This window comes from Opisthocomus hoazin, chromosome 11, assembly GCF_030867145.1.
Source record: "Opisthocomus hoazin isolate bOpiHoa1 chromosome 11, bOpiHoa1.hap1, whole genome shotgun sequence".
NCBI lineage: Eukaryota > Metazoa > Chordata > Aves > Opisthocomiformes > Opisthocomidae > Opisthocomus > Opisthocomus hoazin.
The window spans coordinates 10887785-10904846 of NC_134424.1; the positions used below are offsets into that span (position 1 = coordinate 10887785).

At 62.0% G+C, this 17062-nt stretch overlaps 2 protein-coding genes across 4 annotated transcripts; one reads left to right on the forward strand and one right to left on the reverse strand.

Annotated features, from left to right (window-relative positions):
* Positions 1–1128: 1128 nt before the first annotated feature.
* Positions 1129–11605, reverse strand: CCDC71 (coiled-coil domain containing 71). 3 transcript variants are annotated; one of them, XR_012765280.1, is made up of 3 exons: positions 11528–11605; positions 6443–9315; positions 1129–6292 (listed from the first exon to the last, which is right to left on the reverse strand). XR_012765280.1 is itself a non-coding variant. In XM_075433272.1 (2 exons), exon 2 carries the CDS (start codon positions 9252–9254, stop codon positions 8058–8060), a length of 1197 nt encoding a protein of 398 aa, XP_075289387.1. In that variant the 5' UTR covers positions 9255–9315; positions 11528–11605; the 3' UTR covers positions 1129–8057. The 3 variants fall into 3 exon arrangements, 1 of the variants encoding a protein (XP_075289387.1); XR_012765279.1 differs by having other exon boundaries at positions 1129–6295; XM_075433272.1 differs by having other exon boundaries at positions 1129–9315.
* A 168-nt stretch (positions 11606–11773) lies between these two features.
* On the forward strand, positions 11774–15882 carry LOC142362704 (uncharacterized). The gene is made up of 5 exons (XM_075432671.1): positions 11774–11981; positions 12072–12457; positions 13012–13172; positions 13585–13717; positions 15272–15882. Exons 1-5 carry the CDS (start codon positions 11828–11830, stop codon positions 15476–15478), a joined length of 1041 nt encoding a protein of 346 aa, XP_075288786.1. The 5' UTR covers positions 11774–11827; the 3' UTR covers positions 15479–15882.
* Positions 15883–17062: the final 1180 nt, after the last annotated feature.

Sequence of the window (17062 nt, forward strand, 5' to 3'; positions counted from 1 at the left end):
TCGCAGGGATCTGGCCAAGCAGACCTCATCCGCTCCGAGGAGATCCAGCGTGACTTGATAAAGGTGACTGTAACAGGATCTCTGGCCTTGAAAAGTGAGGTAAAAGCGGGAGGGAGGGCTCCTCAGCAAGATCCGAGGGACAAGCGAGGTGTCCCAGACCACGTCCAGGCACCTCCTGGCTCCCTGAAGGATGCTGTGACCTCCCACCCAAGCTGCAGTCCCCACAGCCACCGCACAGCCGAACACGTGGGGCTGGCCCGTGTCCTCCACGGTGGGGGGCAGCTGCGCTGACCGGGGATCTGCCAGGCTGCTGGGCACCCCCCGCTCCCTCGGGCTCCACCAGCGCCTTCCTGCAGCCACCAGAGCACTTCTGCTGCTGTCAGCGGGCCGAACGGCTCAGAGGAGCAGCAGCGGGAACCGGCAGTGCTCGCCGCTTTGGAGTATGCAGAGGAGGGGCCCCCCAACCCTCGCCAGGCCTCTCACGCCTGGCCAGCCCCGCTTGGACAGACTTCAGTGCACTCAGCGGGCGGGCAACGCTTCCCTGAACATCCTTAGCGAGCGGGAGAAGCGCTTAACCACTTCCCTTCCCGAGGAATGAGCCCCAGCACCGGCGTCTGCCCACGGCCACGGTCCCACCGCTGTTAGTGCCGGGTCGGCGCACCGAGAGCCCCGCAGCACACACTGGATCCGGATCACACGCGGGCAAGCAACGGCGTTTCTGTTGGATTAGCCGGCCTCACGGTCCCGGCTGCAGAACAGGCAGACCCAGAGAGCAGTGGGAGGCCGGGCAGGCATGCAGCAGCTGACAGAGCGCCTGCCAGCGCAGCACCGACCCGGTGTGTCTCTGGGAATAACCTCAATGCAGATTTTTGACAGTTTACACCAGTTCAGCACCACTGGCACTCGTCTGGAGCGTCTCCCATCCTGAGCCAGGCATTCTTTAACAGGGCTTGGGTAACCTCAGACCGCACTGGGGGGACTGGGGAGGAGAGGTGGAGGCAGTGGTCTCCAGCTGAGCGTGCCCCACGCAGCGGCGGGCACACCAGAGACGCCGCTCCACGGAGCTCACACGGGGCTGGGAGGAGCAGGCTGGCGGGGCCCGAAGGAAAGCTGGACACGCTGGGCGGTTCTGAGCACCATTTTACTGAAGGGCTGGACACCTGCTAGGACTTCATAACAAAAAGTTCACTTCATTTAAGAAAAAAGACAGCCTGTTTTTTGTCCCATTCCCTCCGAAGAGCGGAATAATACTGTCTTTTCACTAAACAATGCCATTCCAAAATATACAACACTGAGTGTGGATCAGCCCAGTCTCATATTTAACATTAAATATTAATATAGCTTCGGAAACATTCTACACAAACAAATGAAACAGTAAAAAGTTCACTCAAGAACAAGATGGTCAGTTGTAAATTCACCATTCAAAAGTTTGTTACTCGCCCTCCCGTGGGCTGCAGCCACTGCTCCCCGGCCGTCGCTCGGGACCCCCAAACACCGGGGAATGCCGCGGCTGAGCTGGCAGCACCGGTGCCAGCCGGAGCAGGTCGGTCATACCGCAGCGTGTAGACGGCTCTTAGAGACGACGGCTGGCAGAGACGAGCGCGAGGGCCCGGGCAGTGCCCACCCAGAGCCCCGCATCCCTGCCAGCGGCTGCTGTGCCTCTGCTCGGAAACGCTGCTCCTCAGGAGCACTGCCCCGGGAGCCAGGGGGAGGGACCGGCATCACACACCGCGCCTTCCCCGCCACAGACCCGACACGTTCCGTCCCGGCCCAGGCCTGGGCAGCGTGGCGGAGCGGGAGCGGAGGTATTTCTGGGGGCAGCTTTGCAGCACCTTCTCTTTTACAACAGCACCACGTGCCTGGCTGCGCCTGTGGGAATCGCCAGACTCTCACAGGGGCAGCCTGTAGCAACAGGAACAGAGAGGGCTAATTAAGACAACATGGAGAGAGCCCCAGACGATAATAAGGCCTTTAAGGGACTCCCCGGGGCACGGCCTAATGGTCCCCGCAGGGGAAGGTATTTCGGATGCTCACCGGAGGAAGCACTCTCCCCCTGCGAGGGTCTCCAGGGGGTCCAAGCCGGTATGCACGGAGCAGGGCAGTCTGTGAGCTGGGGAGCAGCTTACCTGCCCCACGGCCACCCGAGCAGGGCCAGTCTGTGCCACTGATGAAGGACAGAAACCAAGGGTTAGGAGGGGCACCTACTCCTCAAGGACGCCTCTCGCCCGCACCCCAGAGCCTGCAGTGCCAGGGCCCGGGTAGTGCCGCCAGGCAGGGCAGGCCAGGTTCCGTCAGCTGGGCAGGGACAGAGGGGACGAAGTGCTGCCGGCACCCCACAGATCTGGCTCCTGTTCGCAGATCTCCTCCTGCAGCAGGAGCAGAAGCTAGCCGGCCAGGCGCTGCTGGCGTCTTTGGCTTCGCCTAATCCCAGCTTCTCGCTTTTTGCCCAGACCTCCTCCGCCTTCCTAAGCAAACTGAGGGGTCTGGCTCCAGCACCACGGCTTTGGAGGCAGCAGCTGGCCAAGCTGCGAGTGCTAGCACAGTCACTTCTACAGCTGGGGTCACTCCGCACTCAGGGATGGCTGTCCTGCCTTCCGGGGCAAGGTCTCTGCTCCACCAGCCAGCGAGGCACCTGGCATCATCCTAACGGCACACAGCTCCAGGCAGGAGCAGGCTGCAAGGAGAGGAGAATCTGAGTACAGTGCTCCCTAGCACAGAGCCCTGAATGCAAGGGCCAGGGACCAAGCCGCCCCGCTGCCCCTCTCCATGGATGGTGCTGGCCCACCCAGCGCGCAAAGTCAAGAGCTGCAGCACCGTCGAGAAGGTGAGAGGTGCCCCAGAACAGCTCTCCTCTCCTCAGGCCACCTCAGTTCCTGGAAAGCCATCCCCAACCGACCACAGGAGCAAACGTGCCAGTGCCATTTTGAAGACTGAAACAGAAACACTTACTTTCACACAAATCAACCAACCTGCCTGAGCAGCTGGTGCTCCACACAGCACGGCACCAACCCTGCCAACCATGGCCGAAAGAAGGATCCTCCCACCTAAACCTCCCCGGAAAGCTGCCCAGCTCGCGTCACGCTGTCCAGCTGCAGCTGAGACAAAGCTGCTCTCCGTCCCCACACGTTCCTTGTGCGTGGCCAAAGGTCCAGCTCCCAGACAGGGCAGGGAACTGGGACCTGAGGGGGAGAGCAGCTGGAGTGGCAGCACAGCCCCCACATGCTGGCATGGTCTGGCCACAAACAGAGCCCAAGTCATAACTGAAAGGGCCCAAATTCTGTGCTCAAGCCCAAAATGTAAAGCCCCTCCAGTCCCTCCTGCCACAGCTGGAGCTGGGGGACTTCCACCAGCTCCACCAGTGGAGAATTGCTGCTGGTGTGCATGAGGGGGGCCTGGCAGACATGCAGAACAGGGGCAGCTGCGGAGCAGGGCCGCACAGCACCACCCCCCCGTGCTGCTCTGCTCCCGACTTCCCGGCGACGCTCTCAGCTGGCGACCGGCTGAACTCTGCTCAAGGGACGGCAGGCAACCAGGGGTCTCGGCCCGCTGCCCCCCCGGCCCTGCGAGCGTGCGTGCTGCAGGCTGGGCAGGTGATGCCCTGCTCCCAGAAGCATCCAGCCAGGTGAGCGCTCACGACGCTTCACAGAGCGCGCCTCCCCCCCCACTGAAATACCACTAGCGGGCTACAAAATAGGAGTAACAAAATAATCCCTTCTTATTTTGCAGAAAAGTGCTTAAGAAATTCTGTACAAGGATCGCTATGGCAGCTGGCTCTGCGGGGGGGAAGCAAACAGTTTGGAACCAGGAGCACCACGCTACATGGCTTGCAGGGAAGAGGCCAAGGAGAGACTTCTCCAACTGAAAGTAGCAGCAGAAGGCGAAAACTGATCACAGTGGAGATGAGCTTCAAAACATTTCTACCAATTAACAATGTGATTTCAGCTGGCATCTGATGTCAGCTTCCCCTTCAGCTGCCTGCCGGACAAGCTGCTCTCCCCACGGACCTCGCTGACGGACATCTGAAGCACGCAGGAAGCTCAAGGACCTCGTCTGGTGGAGGCGAAGCATAAACTCTCGCTTCTTGGCAGCTGAATAAAAGGAGAAATGACTTCCACAAACTCAGTCGGACGAACAGCCCTTTGACCGCTGGCTGAATCATTTTTCAAAGTGACAGTGGCACAAATCCATGCGGTAAAAGCATTCCTAAGAGTCTCTAAAGCTCTCGGCTGTCATGGGGCCCAGAAACAGCACAGGCCAGGTGAGGCACTTGGATGAATTCAAAGTGACTAATACAGAAACAGGACTGAACAACCTGCATACAGCACCTCAGCAGAGACCGCAGCACTCCAGGCAAGGCATTTCTCTGCGTCCTGCCACTTACTGCTGCGCAGGTCCCTGGAAGACAAGTGTTACTCCCCTGTCACAGAATGGCATCGGGCAGAAGGGACCTCTGGCAGGAGATCTCTGGTTAGATCAGGTCTTAGGCAGGTCTGGTTTGATCAAACCCTTCATCTTCCCTAAACACCAGACAGCAGCGTCCACAGCACAGCCCCTTCCGCAGCCTCCTGCACAGCGGTGTCGAAGGCCCAGGATGCCAGGAGCACCCGCACCCAGCCATCAGATGAAGGATGCCCAGGGAGGCTGTGGAGTCTCCTTCTCTGGAGATATTCAAGACCCGCCTGGACGCGGTCCTGCGCAGCCTGCTGTAGGTGACCCTGCTTCGGCAGGGGGGTTGGACTAGATGACCCACAGAGGTCCCTTCCAACCCCTAACATTCTGTGATTCTGTGATGTGGGAGCCAACCACCAAAAGGCTGCAGGCACGGCGTCTGCCAGCACTGGTGACAGGCAGCAGGTGCTGACCTTGGCACCGGGAGCTGTAAAGCTCCTCTGTGAATAACCAGCTGCAATCCCTCCAGCCAAGTTCCCAAATCACCTGCGAGGGGGAAGAGGAGACATCAGAAGGGCAGAGAATCGAGGGCCAGCGCTGCCCAGCAGTTCAGTGGCCCTGCAGTCTGTTAGAGATGTGCAGAAGAGCCGACAGAGACTGGACTGATGACAGGCAGGTCCCTGAGCACAGAGCTATGGGGTGCTCGCTTCCCTGGCAGGAGCCTCAGCGACACAGAAGTGTTTCGAATGCTTGCCTCTCCCTGAAGAGCAGAAGACCTCTTGCTGGTGGCTGGGAAGGACACCGGGGGAGCCACCACCACCACGCATTCGCAGAACTCAGCTCGGTGCTGGCAAAGGCATGGCAGCGCGAAGGCAGAATGTTCTGCTGGATGTGTTAAGCAACAGTACAAGCCAAGTCCTTGACTGGCAAAGACCCAAGCTGTGAAAGACAAGCGGTGACAGAGAAGAGGGGGGAGGCAGGCAGCAGTGCAGCTGGGGGAAGAAACACAATGCAGAGGAGGGATGAGGCCCTGTAAGCTGGCCTCAGGTGCTCAGCTTCCCGCTCGGGCTGGAGGAAAAGCAACCTCAACCTGAATTCAGCCTTGTCGATGCACGGTTGTTTTTCCCACCGGAGGTCAGGCGCTCAGCTGGGATCCAGAGACAGCTCTTGGTGCCCTTATAAGGGGCTGGGAACAGGGGAAGCCACGGAGCAGCCTGTCAGACAGCGATACCGCAGGCAGGAGTTCAGAGCCCTCCTCGGGAAGCAGCCAAAAAGAGAAACTCCAGTGCAAGACTTCAAGACCTGGCATTTGAGAGCGTGGGAATGAGAAAGGTCCGAAGGAGTGGGAACAAAAGGGACAAAGCAATTTTTGGCCGGTTAACAGCCATGGAGGGTCCATGTTCATCCAGAATCATGTCAGGACAGGGAACTCTCTGCCAGGGCATTTTAAAACACAGAAGCAGAAGAAAAAATTTCCTCCTCCTCTGCAGACAACCAGCGGCATTCACAGGTCGGTCTCAAACACTACAAGCTATGATCTCTGACAGCAACTCAGGCAGTAAAACCACACAGGACCCAAGCGCTTGATTCAGGGCCTGCAATCACCCCCCGAGGCAGAACCTCCACCCTGCTCTACCTGGGCGAGGAGGGAGAACCCCGGCTGTGCCTCGGGACACCCAGCTTCCCTGCCCTCTCACTCCCTCACGAACCTCCTCTTGCCTCTCCGTGCCACGGTTTTCCTCTCTGAGCTGGGGATCAGGTGCTGACCCCTCTTACAAAGTGCTGACATCCAGCCAGGTGCTAGGGAGGTGCTGAAACATAAGAAGCTGGGGCTTCTCAGGGGAGCTCATCCCTTCAGCCAACGTCCACGGAGATCACTGGGTCAGACAACAGGTATTTTGAGCTGCTGAGAGAACGAGTGGATTACTGGCCCGCTGCTGCAGAGATCTGAACATACGGCGGTGTACAGAGCCGGGCCCGCACCTGTCCAACTCTGCTCCCTCTCCCCGAGCCCCCAGGTTCTGCTTTTGCAGTATCCCAGAGGAGATCGTACCATCGGAGGGGAGGCCATCCCTCCTCAGTGACGGCTGCAGGACCGACTGCTCCAACACGGTGTTTCTCCTGGAGCTTGTGGATCTTTCCCTGTGGAGAGCAGACCCAGGCAGGCAGTCTGTGTTCACATCTGGCAGGAAGGCTAACGCAGCAGCAGTTCTGCATCCCCTCCTGGGGACAGGCAGAGCCGGCGCTCCGGGAGCTTCCACACCTGCCACACACCTTCTCGTAACATCCCAGACGGCACAGCAGAGCTGTCACCCACCGCACGGTGCCGATTTCTCCTCCTACTGCTTCACCCCCACAAACCAACAGAAAAACTGTGCTGGCATATATCCTCTCAATCCTTCTGCTTTTCTGCTTTAACTCAGGCTCTAGTATCCCACTGAACTCTGGGACCGGCAAGACGTATCCAACACATTCAAACACAGCCCGCGTCTTCTGCAGCCACGGCGTCTGCCAGCACCAGTGACAGGCAGCAGCTGCTGACGTTGGCACCAGGGGCTGCAAACCCCTCTGTGAATAACAAGCTGCAATCCTTCCAGCCAAGATCCCAAATCACCTGCAAAGGGGAAGAGGAGACATAGACCGGCACCTAGAACCTGCTCCTGCAACACCCAGCAGCAGCAAAGCAGCAACGTGGTGGGCAGGACGCTTTATGCAATTCTCATTAACAGCTCCAGCCCTTCGGCTCTAACAGTCACGGTTCATGTTCTGCGTTTGCACCTGGGGTACAGGAGAGCGGAGCAACACTGGGTGCTGGGGAGGAATGGCTCTTTGGAGGCGAACCCCTACCGTGAGTTCACAGCTTCTGCTACCAACAAACAGAGGAGGCACCTAGAGATGTCCGGCAGACTTGCAGGCAACAGCCCCACAACATTCCCCCACTCTTGTGCAGAGGTAATACCAAAAATATGATTAAAACTACAGTCAACTATCAGCTGGTAATTCTCCAGATTGCTTGGCACTTCTGGAGACACACAGGTGGCTGTAACTCTGCCTGCCTCTGAGCTGCCAGGGAGAGCCCAGAACAGACTGTCACAACACTGAACCACAAAGAAATCCTGGCACCTTTCAACAAAAGACTGGCTGAAGGGGAGGGGGAACAAAAGCTATCGAACCCAATCCCAGAGGGATGGAGGACGTGCAACTTCCCACAGTTCCTGGGCCATATGCACACACACGGGTATATAGATATACAGATAATAAAGTTATAAAACTTGATCCAAATAAAAACAATAAATGTACAGCTTGAAAAAGAGCATTATCACAGTGCATCAACGTCATGAGAAGTCCCGTGTTCTCCCCCTGCACAGGAGCGCAGCATGCCATGTTCAGAGGAGTGCCTGTGGGAAGCGAGCCCTCCAGCCCGCTCAGCTCGCCACGGGCGAGTCACCGTCCCGTGCTCCCGAGCAGGGCTCTGTATTTCTGCAGTCAGCTCTGCACAGCAGCAGTAGACAGGCAGAAACAGCGTGCGAGCAGGCTGCTCCGTCTGCGGGTTAGTCGACATATCACCACCAGGCACCAGAGACCCAGAGTCGCTCTCAACCTCTCCACGCTCTGGTGCCGGGCTCGTGTTTACTTACGTACAAAAAAAAGTGACAAAGTGAAGCAACTCAGGGAACACTGTGAGAGTGGGACAAGGGCTGTATTCGGATCACGGGGGACAGGTTGACCCTAAGAATCTTCTGCGCTCTCCTCCTCACTTCATCGTCAGAAGAGGAGTTGCCCACCTTGATGGCCCGGAATTTCAGCAGGTTCAAAGTGCTCTGAGCCCGTTGACTTTTATTTTGGACAGGAACGGTATTTGCTTTCTTTCTCTGTGGTGCTTCTCTCGCCTCCGTAGCTCTTCCCCTCTTCTGCCCAATGCTCTCCCGGTAAGTGCCACTGCTCTTCCACTCTGTCTTTCCCACCAGAGGTTCCTTATCTTTGATTTTCGAGGTCCTGGAGTGCGGTGCTGTGGCGCAGCCCTGCGACGAGCTGCCTGTGACTCTCCCATTGAGGACCCCCGAGGCTTTGCAAGCATTGCTCTCCTGCAGCACTCCACCCTTTGGTCCCTTCAGAAGATTTAAAGCGAGGGTGGTGGAATCCGGTGCTTTCTTTATCAAACGCTTGTACCTCTTACCTTCTGCTATTTTAGTGGGCTTGCCTGAAGGGAACTGCCTCAGTGGACTCGAAGCCTTGAGGAGTTTAAGGTCCGAGGATGAGATCCCAAGGCGCCCTCGCGTGCACTTGGACTCCAAACAGGACGTGGCAGTTTTCAGCGGCACCAGAGCTTCCAGAACCACCGACAGTCTCACGGCTGGGTACACGTCAGGATACATGCTGGCAGGGAAGCCCACTGCCGCGGCCTTGGACGTGCCAGATCTGGTCTGCTTCAAGGAGCTCAAGAGGAGATTTGTGGAACGCCCTTTCGAGACAGGCTGAGCGGAGGCTTTTGAAGAGTTCACCGAAACACTGGTGGGCGAAGCAGCCACCTTTGGCACGGCCGCAGTGCTTCGAGACGGGCTCTTAGCAGATTCGGCGGCAGCGCTGGCGCAGTTGTGTGCGGTGCTCTCTTTCGTTTGGCTAGGTGTGTCTGCCGTGCACGAGCTGTACCCATACACATCCTTACTCCTCAGAATTGTGGGCTGGTAGCCCTCCTCCTTCAGGCCCTGAATGAAGGCCACCAGCTGGGTCTCCGTGTCCGAAAGGTCCTTGGACATTGGGTTGAAGACTCGGAGGGCTTCCTCCAGCACTTTCTGTCCTGCAGAGGAAATTCTCGACCAGGAATGGACAGCTTTCTCTTCCACATTGTTCACTGCAATATTCATGGCATTAGGCAAGCAGGCACTTCAAAAAGGTCCAAATTACTGGAAAAACAACCCTCGACACCTCAAAAGGAGAGAGAAGATAGTTAGCTTACAGCAGCTGAAATCATCTTGCATTTTTAAGCAGGGACCTCAAACCGTTAAGCCCAGGCGTGGCTACTCACAAACACTGGGTCAGATTCTGGGCACAACCCAAGGCAGAACAATCATCAAGAAAATCCCGTCACTGATTTATCTCTGAAGTAAAATTAAAACATCTCTCGCAGAAATATCCTCAAATCTAAATAAAGATTTCAGGCAATCCCAACCAACCCACCCCAAGACGAAGGGTTACAATTTCTCAGTGAAATGTGCAGCTCGTTTCCAGTTTGAGTTTGACACGCCCCAGCTTTGGGTAACCAGATCTCATTTCCCCTTGCTAAAGCAGCCTTTCCTTGAACCCTCTCCCTGCGCGCAATCGAGCCATCTCAACGCTAAGTGGCCTGAGCACCTCAAATCTATCCTGGTGTCACATTCAGTTTTGCAGCTTCCTAATCGATTCTGCTCCAGAATTGATTCTGAGTCCCGGCCAAAGCTGCACCATCCTCCTGAAGACCTGGCAGCAGAGCTGGAGGCTATTTCAGTTGTGCTTCCTTGGTGCTGAACTCTGTGGCACAACAACACCGCTCCTCGCTGCTCCCTTGTTTGAACAACGGTCTGCAGCTTGCTGTCACAGCAAACCGGTGTTGACCCAAGGGCACTTGCTGCCAAGCGAGGAGGAAGCAGGAAATTCAAGCAGGGCGGCCTGAAGGAAACACACATCACCGGGACCAAGCGTACAATGGCCTGAGGGACAACACCCGGATCATGCTCGGGGCACTACACAGCTATCTGCCGGGGACAAAAGCACTGATTATTGCTTCAAATTAAAAAACAAATGGGCACCGAAGAGTAGTCCAGGCAGGACTCTGTGATGCACTCAGGATAACTCCGATCCTCTCACGCTGAGCTAGCGATCTTGTCAGCTCCACAGCTGGACACCGCACCAAGAAGTTACAAAATCTTTAGCTTCGCTGATACCTCTCAATATGACAAGGAGAACTTGGTGAAAAATCCTTTTCAAGGAAATGTGGAAGGTGTTGGAGACATTATCGGACAGTGCAGCGCACAGGCAAGAAAGCTGTGATGGAAAAGTTAGTGCCTGAGCAGAGCGAGCAAGGAACTACTCGTGTCCGACATTCCTCCCACAACTCCGGTTTCACCATAACCCCAGAGCCTGGGGGTGCCAGCCCCAGACCGGAACCCCACGCTGCCGCCGGCTGCACAAGCAGGGGAGAGACACGGCCAAGAGCAGCCACCGGAGGGGAAGCACGGGTCGGCGGGGGGGTAAGAGCCTCCGCATGACAGACTAATCCCAGTCAAGTGTTCTGCAGACGTCAGGGCAGCAGAGGGATTTGGAGGAGGATAACGGAGTCGCGCTGCGACAGGAGGGGGATCTCCTGCAGAGGAGGGCAGGCAGGCGGGAAATGCTCAGACAGAGCCACCGCCAGCGTCGTCGGCCAGCGGTGAGATTTGCCACCTCCACAATGAACCAGCGGCGGCAGGCGCAGCAAAGCCAGCAAGGGTCCCGAGCCAGCAGAGAGGGAGACGCTAACGGCACAGCCACCGACACGCTCTCGCGGGCTGCCAAGCGGACCGTCTGCAGGCCGCAGCCAGCCGGGAACCGCCAGCAGACCCGAGGGGATGCTCTGACGCTGGACGGAGAGGCTGCAGCATCCCACCGGGGACGAGGCACCCGCAGCCGGCCCACCCGCTCTCTGTCTGAGCAGCGGGAGCCGCAGCGGGAGCGAGCGCGGGCCTCCGGCCGGCACAGCCCCGGCGCTTCCCCGGTGCACCAGAGCGGCAGGGCGGCCGCGGGGCTGGGGCAGCCGGAGACCCAGGGGGAGGGCCGGGAGGAGCCGCCGGCCCAGCCTCTCCTCCCGGCTCCCCCCCGCCCGTCCCTCGCTCGCCGTCCGGGCCCGGCCCGGTCAGCGCGGGCCGGCGGGAGCCCCGTGCCCGGTGCCCCCCCGGGGGCTGCGGGGCAGTGATTGGTGCAGACAGCGGGTGCGGCCCCCCCCGCTCGGCCCGCGTCGGCTCCCGGGCCCGGGAGGGGGGGGGGGGAGAGGGGGGGCGGAGGCCGGGGCGGCGCCCTCAGCGCCGCGGCTCCGCCTCCAGCGCCCGCGGGCCGCCCCGCCGGGCGGCTCGGCAGCGCCCTCGCCCGGGAGCGCGGAGCCCGGGCACCGCCGGCCCCAACCTACCGGCCGCCGCCAAACCCGCACCCGCCGCTGCGCTGCCGCTGCCGCTCCAACATGGCCGCCCGCGGAGCGCCGGAAGCGCCGCCCACTTCCGCTTCCGGCCCCCTTTCTGCGGACCGACCACCCGCGCGGAGGGGGGCCGGCCACGCCCCCGGCCACGCCCCTCGATCCCGACCGCTGCCGCGCTAACGGGGCCGGCGGTGGCGGGCGGCGCCCCGCGGCGCAGGACCGGGCCGGCAGGGGGCGCCGGCGGGCGGAAGCGGCGCGGGCGGAAGCGGCGCCGTTTCCAGGTAACCGGTGGCGATGAGCGGCGGGGCCGGGCGGCGGCGGCGGCTGGTGCTGCACGTGGACCTGAACAACACGGTGGTGGCGGCGGACGCGGTGTCGGGGCAGGGCCCGCGGGCGGCCCTCAACGTCTTCCTCAGCACCGTCACCTGGGGCCGCGCCGGGGCCGACGGTGAGCGCCGGGAGCGGGGCCGGGCGGGGGCGGGCGGCGGCTGAGCGGCCTCCTCCTCCTCCTCCTCCTCCTCCTCCTCCTCTCCCGCAGGCGAGTGGCAGTGGGCGAGCGACCGCCCCTCCCTGGGCCCCCCCTGCCCCGGCGCCCTCAGCTACTACAGCCGCTACGGCCGGGACCCGGCCTTCACCGAGGCGGGCCCGGGCTGCTGCTTCGGCGGCCTCCACGCCCGCCACCTGCGGCTGCTGGAGTGGCCGGGCCGACCGCACGACGTCTTCTCGGTCCCGGGAGAAGGCGGCGAGCGGTACCACCTGGTCCTGCCCGCCTTCTTCCGCCTCCTGGACGGCCTGCACCGGGAACGGAGGGAGTTCGCCGTCGTCTTCCGCACCTTCGGCACCGACCTGCCCCGCGCCCTGCGCACCGTCGCCTGCGCCCTGGCTGGGCAGCACCCCCGGTTCCCGGCGCTGCGAGACCTGGCGGTGAGTGGCACCCCCGGTTCCCGGCGCTGCGGGACCTGGCGGTGAGTGAGTGGCACCCCCGGTTCCCGGCGCGCAGCCCTGGCTGCTCTTCAGGCCTCGGCCAGACGAGCGTTGAAAGCACCGGCTTCCGCAGGGAGGAAACGCAGCCCGCTGCTCGGGGAGAAGCTGTTAGCATGGGTGCACATGGGTGCTGCCTGGGAAGGGTCTCCTCTCGGGGTGTCCTGGGGGGGGACAGACCATCCCTTTGGAGCCGATGGCAGCTGCACTCTGTCCCCGGCAGCACGCCGGGCAGGAACGCTGGGAACGAGCTTTGGAAGCTGCTTCAGTTGTTCCTCAGGGAGCAGAGACAGAAACGAGAGCAACGAGGAGGTCACTCCTTTCCATCCCAAGGGAAGGGATAATTTTTGGCTGGGGGGGTTCCACGCCTCCTCTCGTCTTGTTCCCGGCCGCCGCGGTGGGGAGTCTCCACCCTGCTGCTTGTTGTCTCTGCCAATGCACACGACAACCTGTCTGCTCTGGAAACCCTTCCTCCCCTGCTTTCTGCGGTCCTGCAGCTCCCTGTGGACCTCACCCCTGGCCGGATACGCTGCAGCAAGCGAGAGGTGGTGCTGACGAGGGGAGCGGAGCGGCTGGCCACCCGGGAAGACGGAAGAAAGCTTTATGACTACTTCAGCTCCTTTGAGGGAATTGGAGGCTTCCAAGACCACTTTGACTGGTGAGAAGAAGGGCACTGAGGAAGTGGGTTGGGCATTTTCTCCTCTCCTGTTGTTCTCCGAGCTTCCCCATCTGGCATAACTCCTAGTTTTGAGGTCTTTGTTACTTACGTGCTCCCTGCTTTGCCTGTGGGCAGCCTCATGAGGGTCCCACATCTTTCCCCAGGTCCCTATCCACTGGTGTACCTCCTGCTTTTCTCCAAACACCACCCCTAGATTTTGTCCAAACACCCCACTGCAAAATGCTTCGCTTTCATGAGCAGCAGCAGCAGGCAGAGCGACAGGACGGTCTCCGTCCCACTTCTGTGGCTTGCAGAGTTGCCCTGAGCCCGCAGTGCAGCTTGGCCTGCCTTCACCCTAGAGCTGTCGCGCTCTGCCTCCCCTGACTGCTCCTTGTCCCTCTTGCTGTTTCAGGTGGGCCAGAAATCAGTTCTCTTCCCGTGGTGGGAAGCCCCTGTGGATCGATCCCCACGATCCCGGCGTTCACCACATCTTCATCGACGACAACATCCGGCTGGACGATGCGGACACCATTGTTCATCCCCAGGTAGGTGGCTGAAGGCCCCTCCAGCACCAGCTGCCTGCGCTGGGGGTGTCTACGGTGAGGTCAGGCACGTTTTGTCCCCTTCGCGTGGGCGTGAGCCTGCAAAGGGGGATCAAGGCGTAGCCCCGGTGTCACTGCACCCCACGCGACCGACGTCAGTGGTGAGATCGGCCGTCAGCAGAGAACAGCAAGTGCTGGCTGCCTGTGCTCGCGGCCGAGCGCCGCTGCTCTGCCGGGGTGCGTCAGCCCCGCTCCAGTGGCAGCAGGCAGCCAGCCTCGGCACGCGGCCGCGGCTCCGCTGTGGCACCGAGCGGAGAGGGCACTGTTTGTGGTGGAGCGTGCTTGGAAAGGGAAATGTTTGTGTGGACAGAAATGCGCCTGGCAGTTGGACAACTGTCGATGCTCGAGCAAGAGCCACAGCTCCACGGGTGAGGCTGAACCCCTGCCTGTTTCTATCCAGGAGGAGACAGCACAGGGAGGGGAAACCTGCAGCAGCGGTGAACGGTCGGCAGCGTTTGCCGGGCAGCTGGGGAGTGGTGAGGGATGGGATGCTCGTCGGATATTCCCTTCCGTATGAGCTCTCTTGGCTCGTAGCTGGTGGCAGGAGTCGTCGCTGCCCGTAGCAGACCTGTCGGGAACAGGCTTTGCTCTGTGCTGTGCCTGATTCGGGTGAATTAATGTGGACGGCTCTGCTGAGAGCCCGAGGCCCCTGCGCGCAGCAGCTGCGGCCTGCGTGTCTGCAGCAGCCGGAGCGTGGCTCGCGTGGCTCTGCTCGCTGCGTGTCAGCCTCGGGCTGTTTCCCTGATTGCGGAGCTCTTCCTTTTGCCGTCTGTAGCCAGCACGGCTGGTCGGTCAGGCTGCCTGGCTTGTCTCGGCACAGCCGTGCAGCCAGCCCCAGGGCTCCCTCCACACCGGGTGGGACAGGTCAGATGAGTTGGTGGTGGCAGCAGACCTTGCTGGGGTCTTGGCAGCAGCCGAGCGTCTCGCCAGCAGGGCCTATCCCCGCTGCCGGGACGTTGCTGTCCTGCAGCCCGGATCGGCGGGCTGGGTGCCAGCTTCTCCTCCTCTTGCGTCACCAGCTCTGCAGGCTGTCCCCGCGTCAGTGGCAGCAGCGCTGGGAGGGAACCAGACTGCCAGGTGGCCTTAGGCACGGCCGTGGTAAAGGCCGGGTGAAGTCCCCGTTACTCCCTATGTGACAGGCCGTGGCAGCCAACGGAAGAGCTGTTGGCAGGGCTTTTCCTGGGGTTGGTCACTCCACAGAGCTGTTTTCTTCCAGCAGCATGGTGTGGCCCATTCCTTAGGGGACCCCCACCCACATGTGTGACAGGCTGGTTCGGAGCCAAAGGTGCTTTCTGGGAGGGAGGGGAGATCTGGAGAAACTTCAGTGTCTACCACTGGAGCAGGGGTGGGAGCCCCTGCCCTCTGCCAGTGACCCACGGCCAGCACGAAGGCGCCTGGCCAAGGAGGAGGAGGGCTCTGTGCTGATGCCGGGCACGGCCCCGGCACCGCTGCCTGCGGCCGGTGTGGGTGCTTCTGCGCGCTGCTCTCTCCCCGCAGGTGTTTTCGGAGCGGGGCAGCCGCAGCCCCAGGTGCGCTCCCACCGCCGAGCTGTACGACGTCTGCCTGGTGCAGACCGACCTGCTGGAGGCCATTTCTGACGAGGAGTATTTCCTGCGCTGCGTGAGGAGGTGCGAGGAGAATTACGACCACTACCTGGCCTGTGCGGAGAGGGACACCGCGGGCCGCTGCTGGGACGGACAGTGATGCCGAGGGGCTCCGGGCTGGGACACCCCTCGCTTGCTGCTGTGTGCAGGCAAAACTCCTGGGCTGGGTTTCTGCTTCGAGCTGTCCCCTCTCTGATGCGTGATGCACCAGCGCAGTCCTGCCAGCAGCCTCTGCGCCCGAGCGCGAGCGTCCTGGGAGCTTGTGTGGTGGGATCCCGGGCAGAAACGGCTTTCCTTTCCTCGTTAGTGCTGGGGGGAGCTGGCTGCCGAGGCAGGGCCGATGCGAGCAGCCACGCTAGCATTCACACCTCCCTTCCCGCTCTGCGCCGGGGCGGCTGGTGCGGAGCAGGTGCCGGGGCGAGCGCGGCGTCACCGGCAGCGTGCCCGAGTGCCGTTTGTGGTGTTCTCCCCGTGTTACTTCTGGCTGTATTTAAATCAAACCTTTCTAGCTCGTTTCTGGTGTGGATTTCCCGCCGTGGTGGGTGGACGTGCTGCTCCCGGTGCGTGCGGTGCAGGGCTCAGCCGAGCGGTGACGAAGGTGAGGGTGGGTGGTGGGTTTCGACCCGGGGCTGCTGAGCCCCCCCGGCCCGGTGGTGCTGAGAGAGGGGCCGAGCTCAGGCTGCGTCCCCCGCAGCGGTGTTGGGCCGGGGGTCCTCTCCGGGGGCTCGGTGCCGGGGCAGCCTGCGGCCGGGGAGCGCAGAGCCGAAGGGGGGGGGGGGGGGGGGGGGAGTTCCGCCGCCGAGGGGTCTCTCGGGCGGGGGGAGCGGGGCGGGCCGGCCGCAGCACCGGGGAGGGGGGGGCCGGGGCGGGCCGGGGCGGGCGCGGCGCCGCCCCCAGCAGCAGCAGCGGGCGGGCCCGGGGCGGGCGGCGGCGCGGAGCGGCGGGGAGAGCGGCGGCACGGGCGGGGAGGTGAGTCCGGGGAGCCCCGGGGGGTGCGGGAGGGAGGCGGGCCCGGGCGGGGAGCCTGGGGAGCGGGACCCCCGGCGGGTGCTGGCTGTGCACCGGGAGCCTCGGGGTGCGGGAGCCCCGGGGGGTGCGGGCAGGGAGCCGCGAAGAGCAGAGGCTGCCGTGGGTGCGGGCTGCGCACCGGGAGGAGCAGGAGCCCCGGGGGTGCAGGCAGCGAGCCCGGAGAGCAGGAGCCCTGGTGGGTGCAGGTGGGAGGCCCTGGGAGCGGGGGGCTCCCGTGGGTGCGGGCTGCACACCGGGAGGAGCAGGAGCCTCGGGGTGCGGAAGCCCCGGGGGTGCGGACAGGGAGCCCGGCGAGCGAGAGCCCCGGGGTGCGGGCTGTGGGACCCTAGGTTGCAAGAGCCCCTGTGGGTGTGGGCTGTGGGACCCCAGGGTGCGGGAGCCCCGGTGGGTGCAGGTAGGAGCCCCGGGGAGCGGGGGGCTCCCGTGGGTACGGGCTGCACACCGGGAGGAGCAGGAGCCTCGGGACGAGGACGGTGCACTGGGAGCCCCGAGGGTGCGGGCTGCGGGACCCCAGGGTGTGGGAGCCCCTGTGGGTGCAGGCGCGGAGCCCCGGGGAGCAGGGGGCTGTGGCACTGCCGAGGGGAGTCGGCTGTCTGTGCCCGGGGGAGCGGTGGGTGCCCGGGGGTGACTGGGGTGCTTTCCTCGCAGGAGGCGG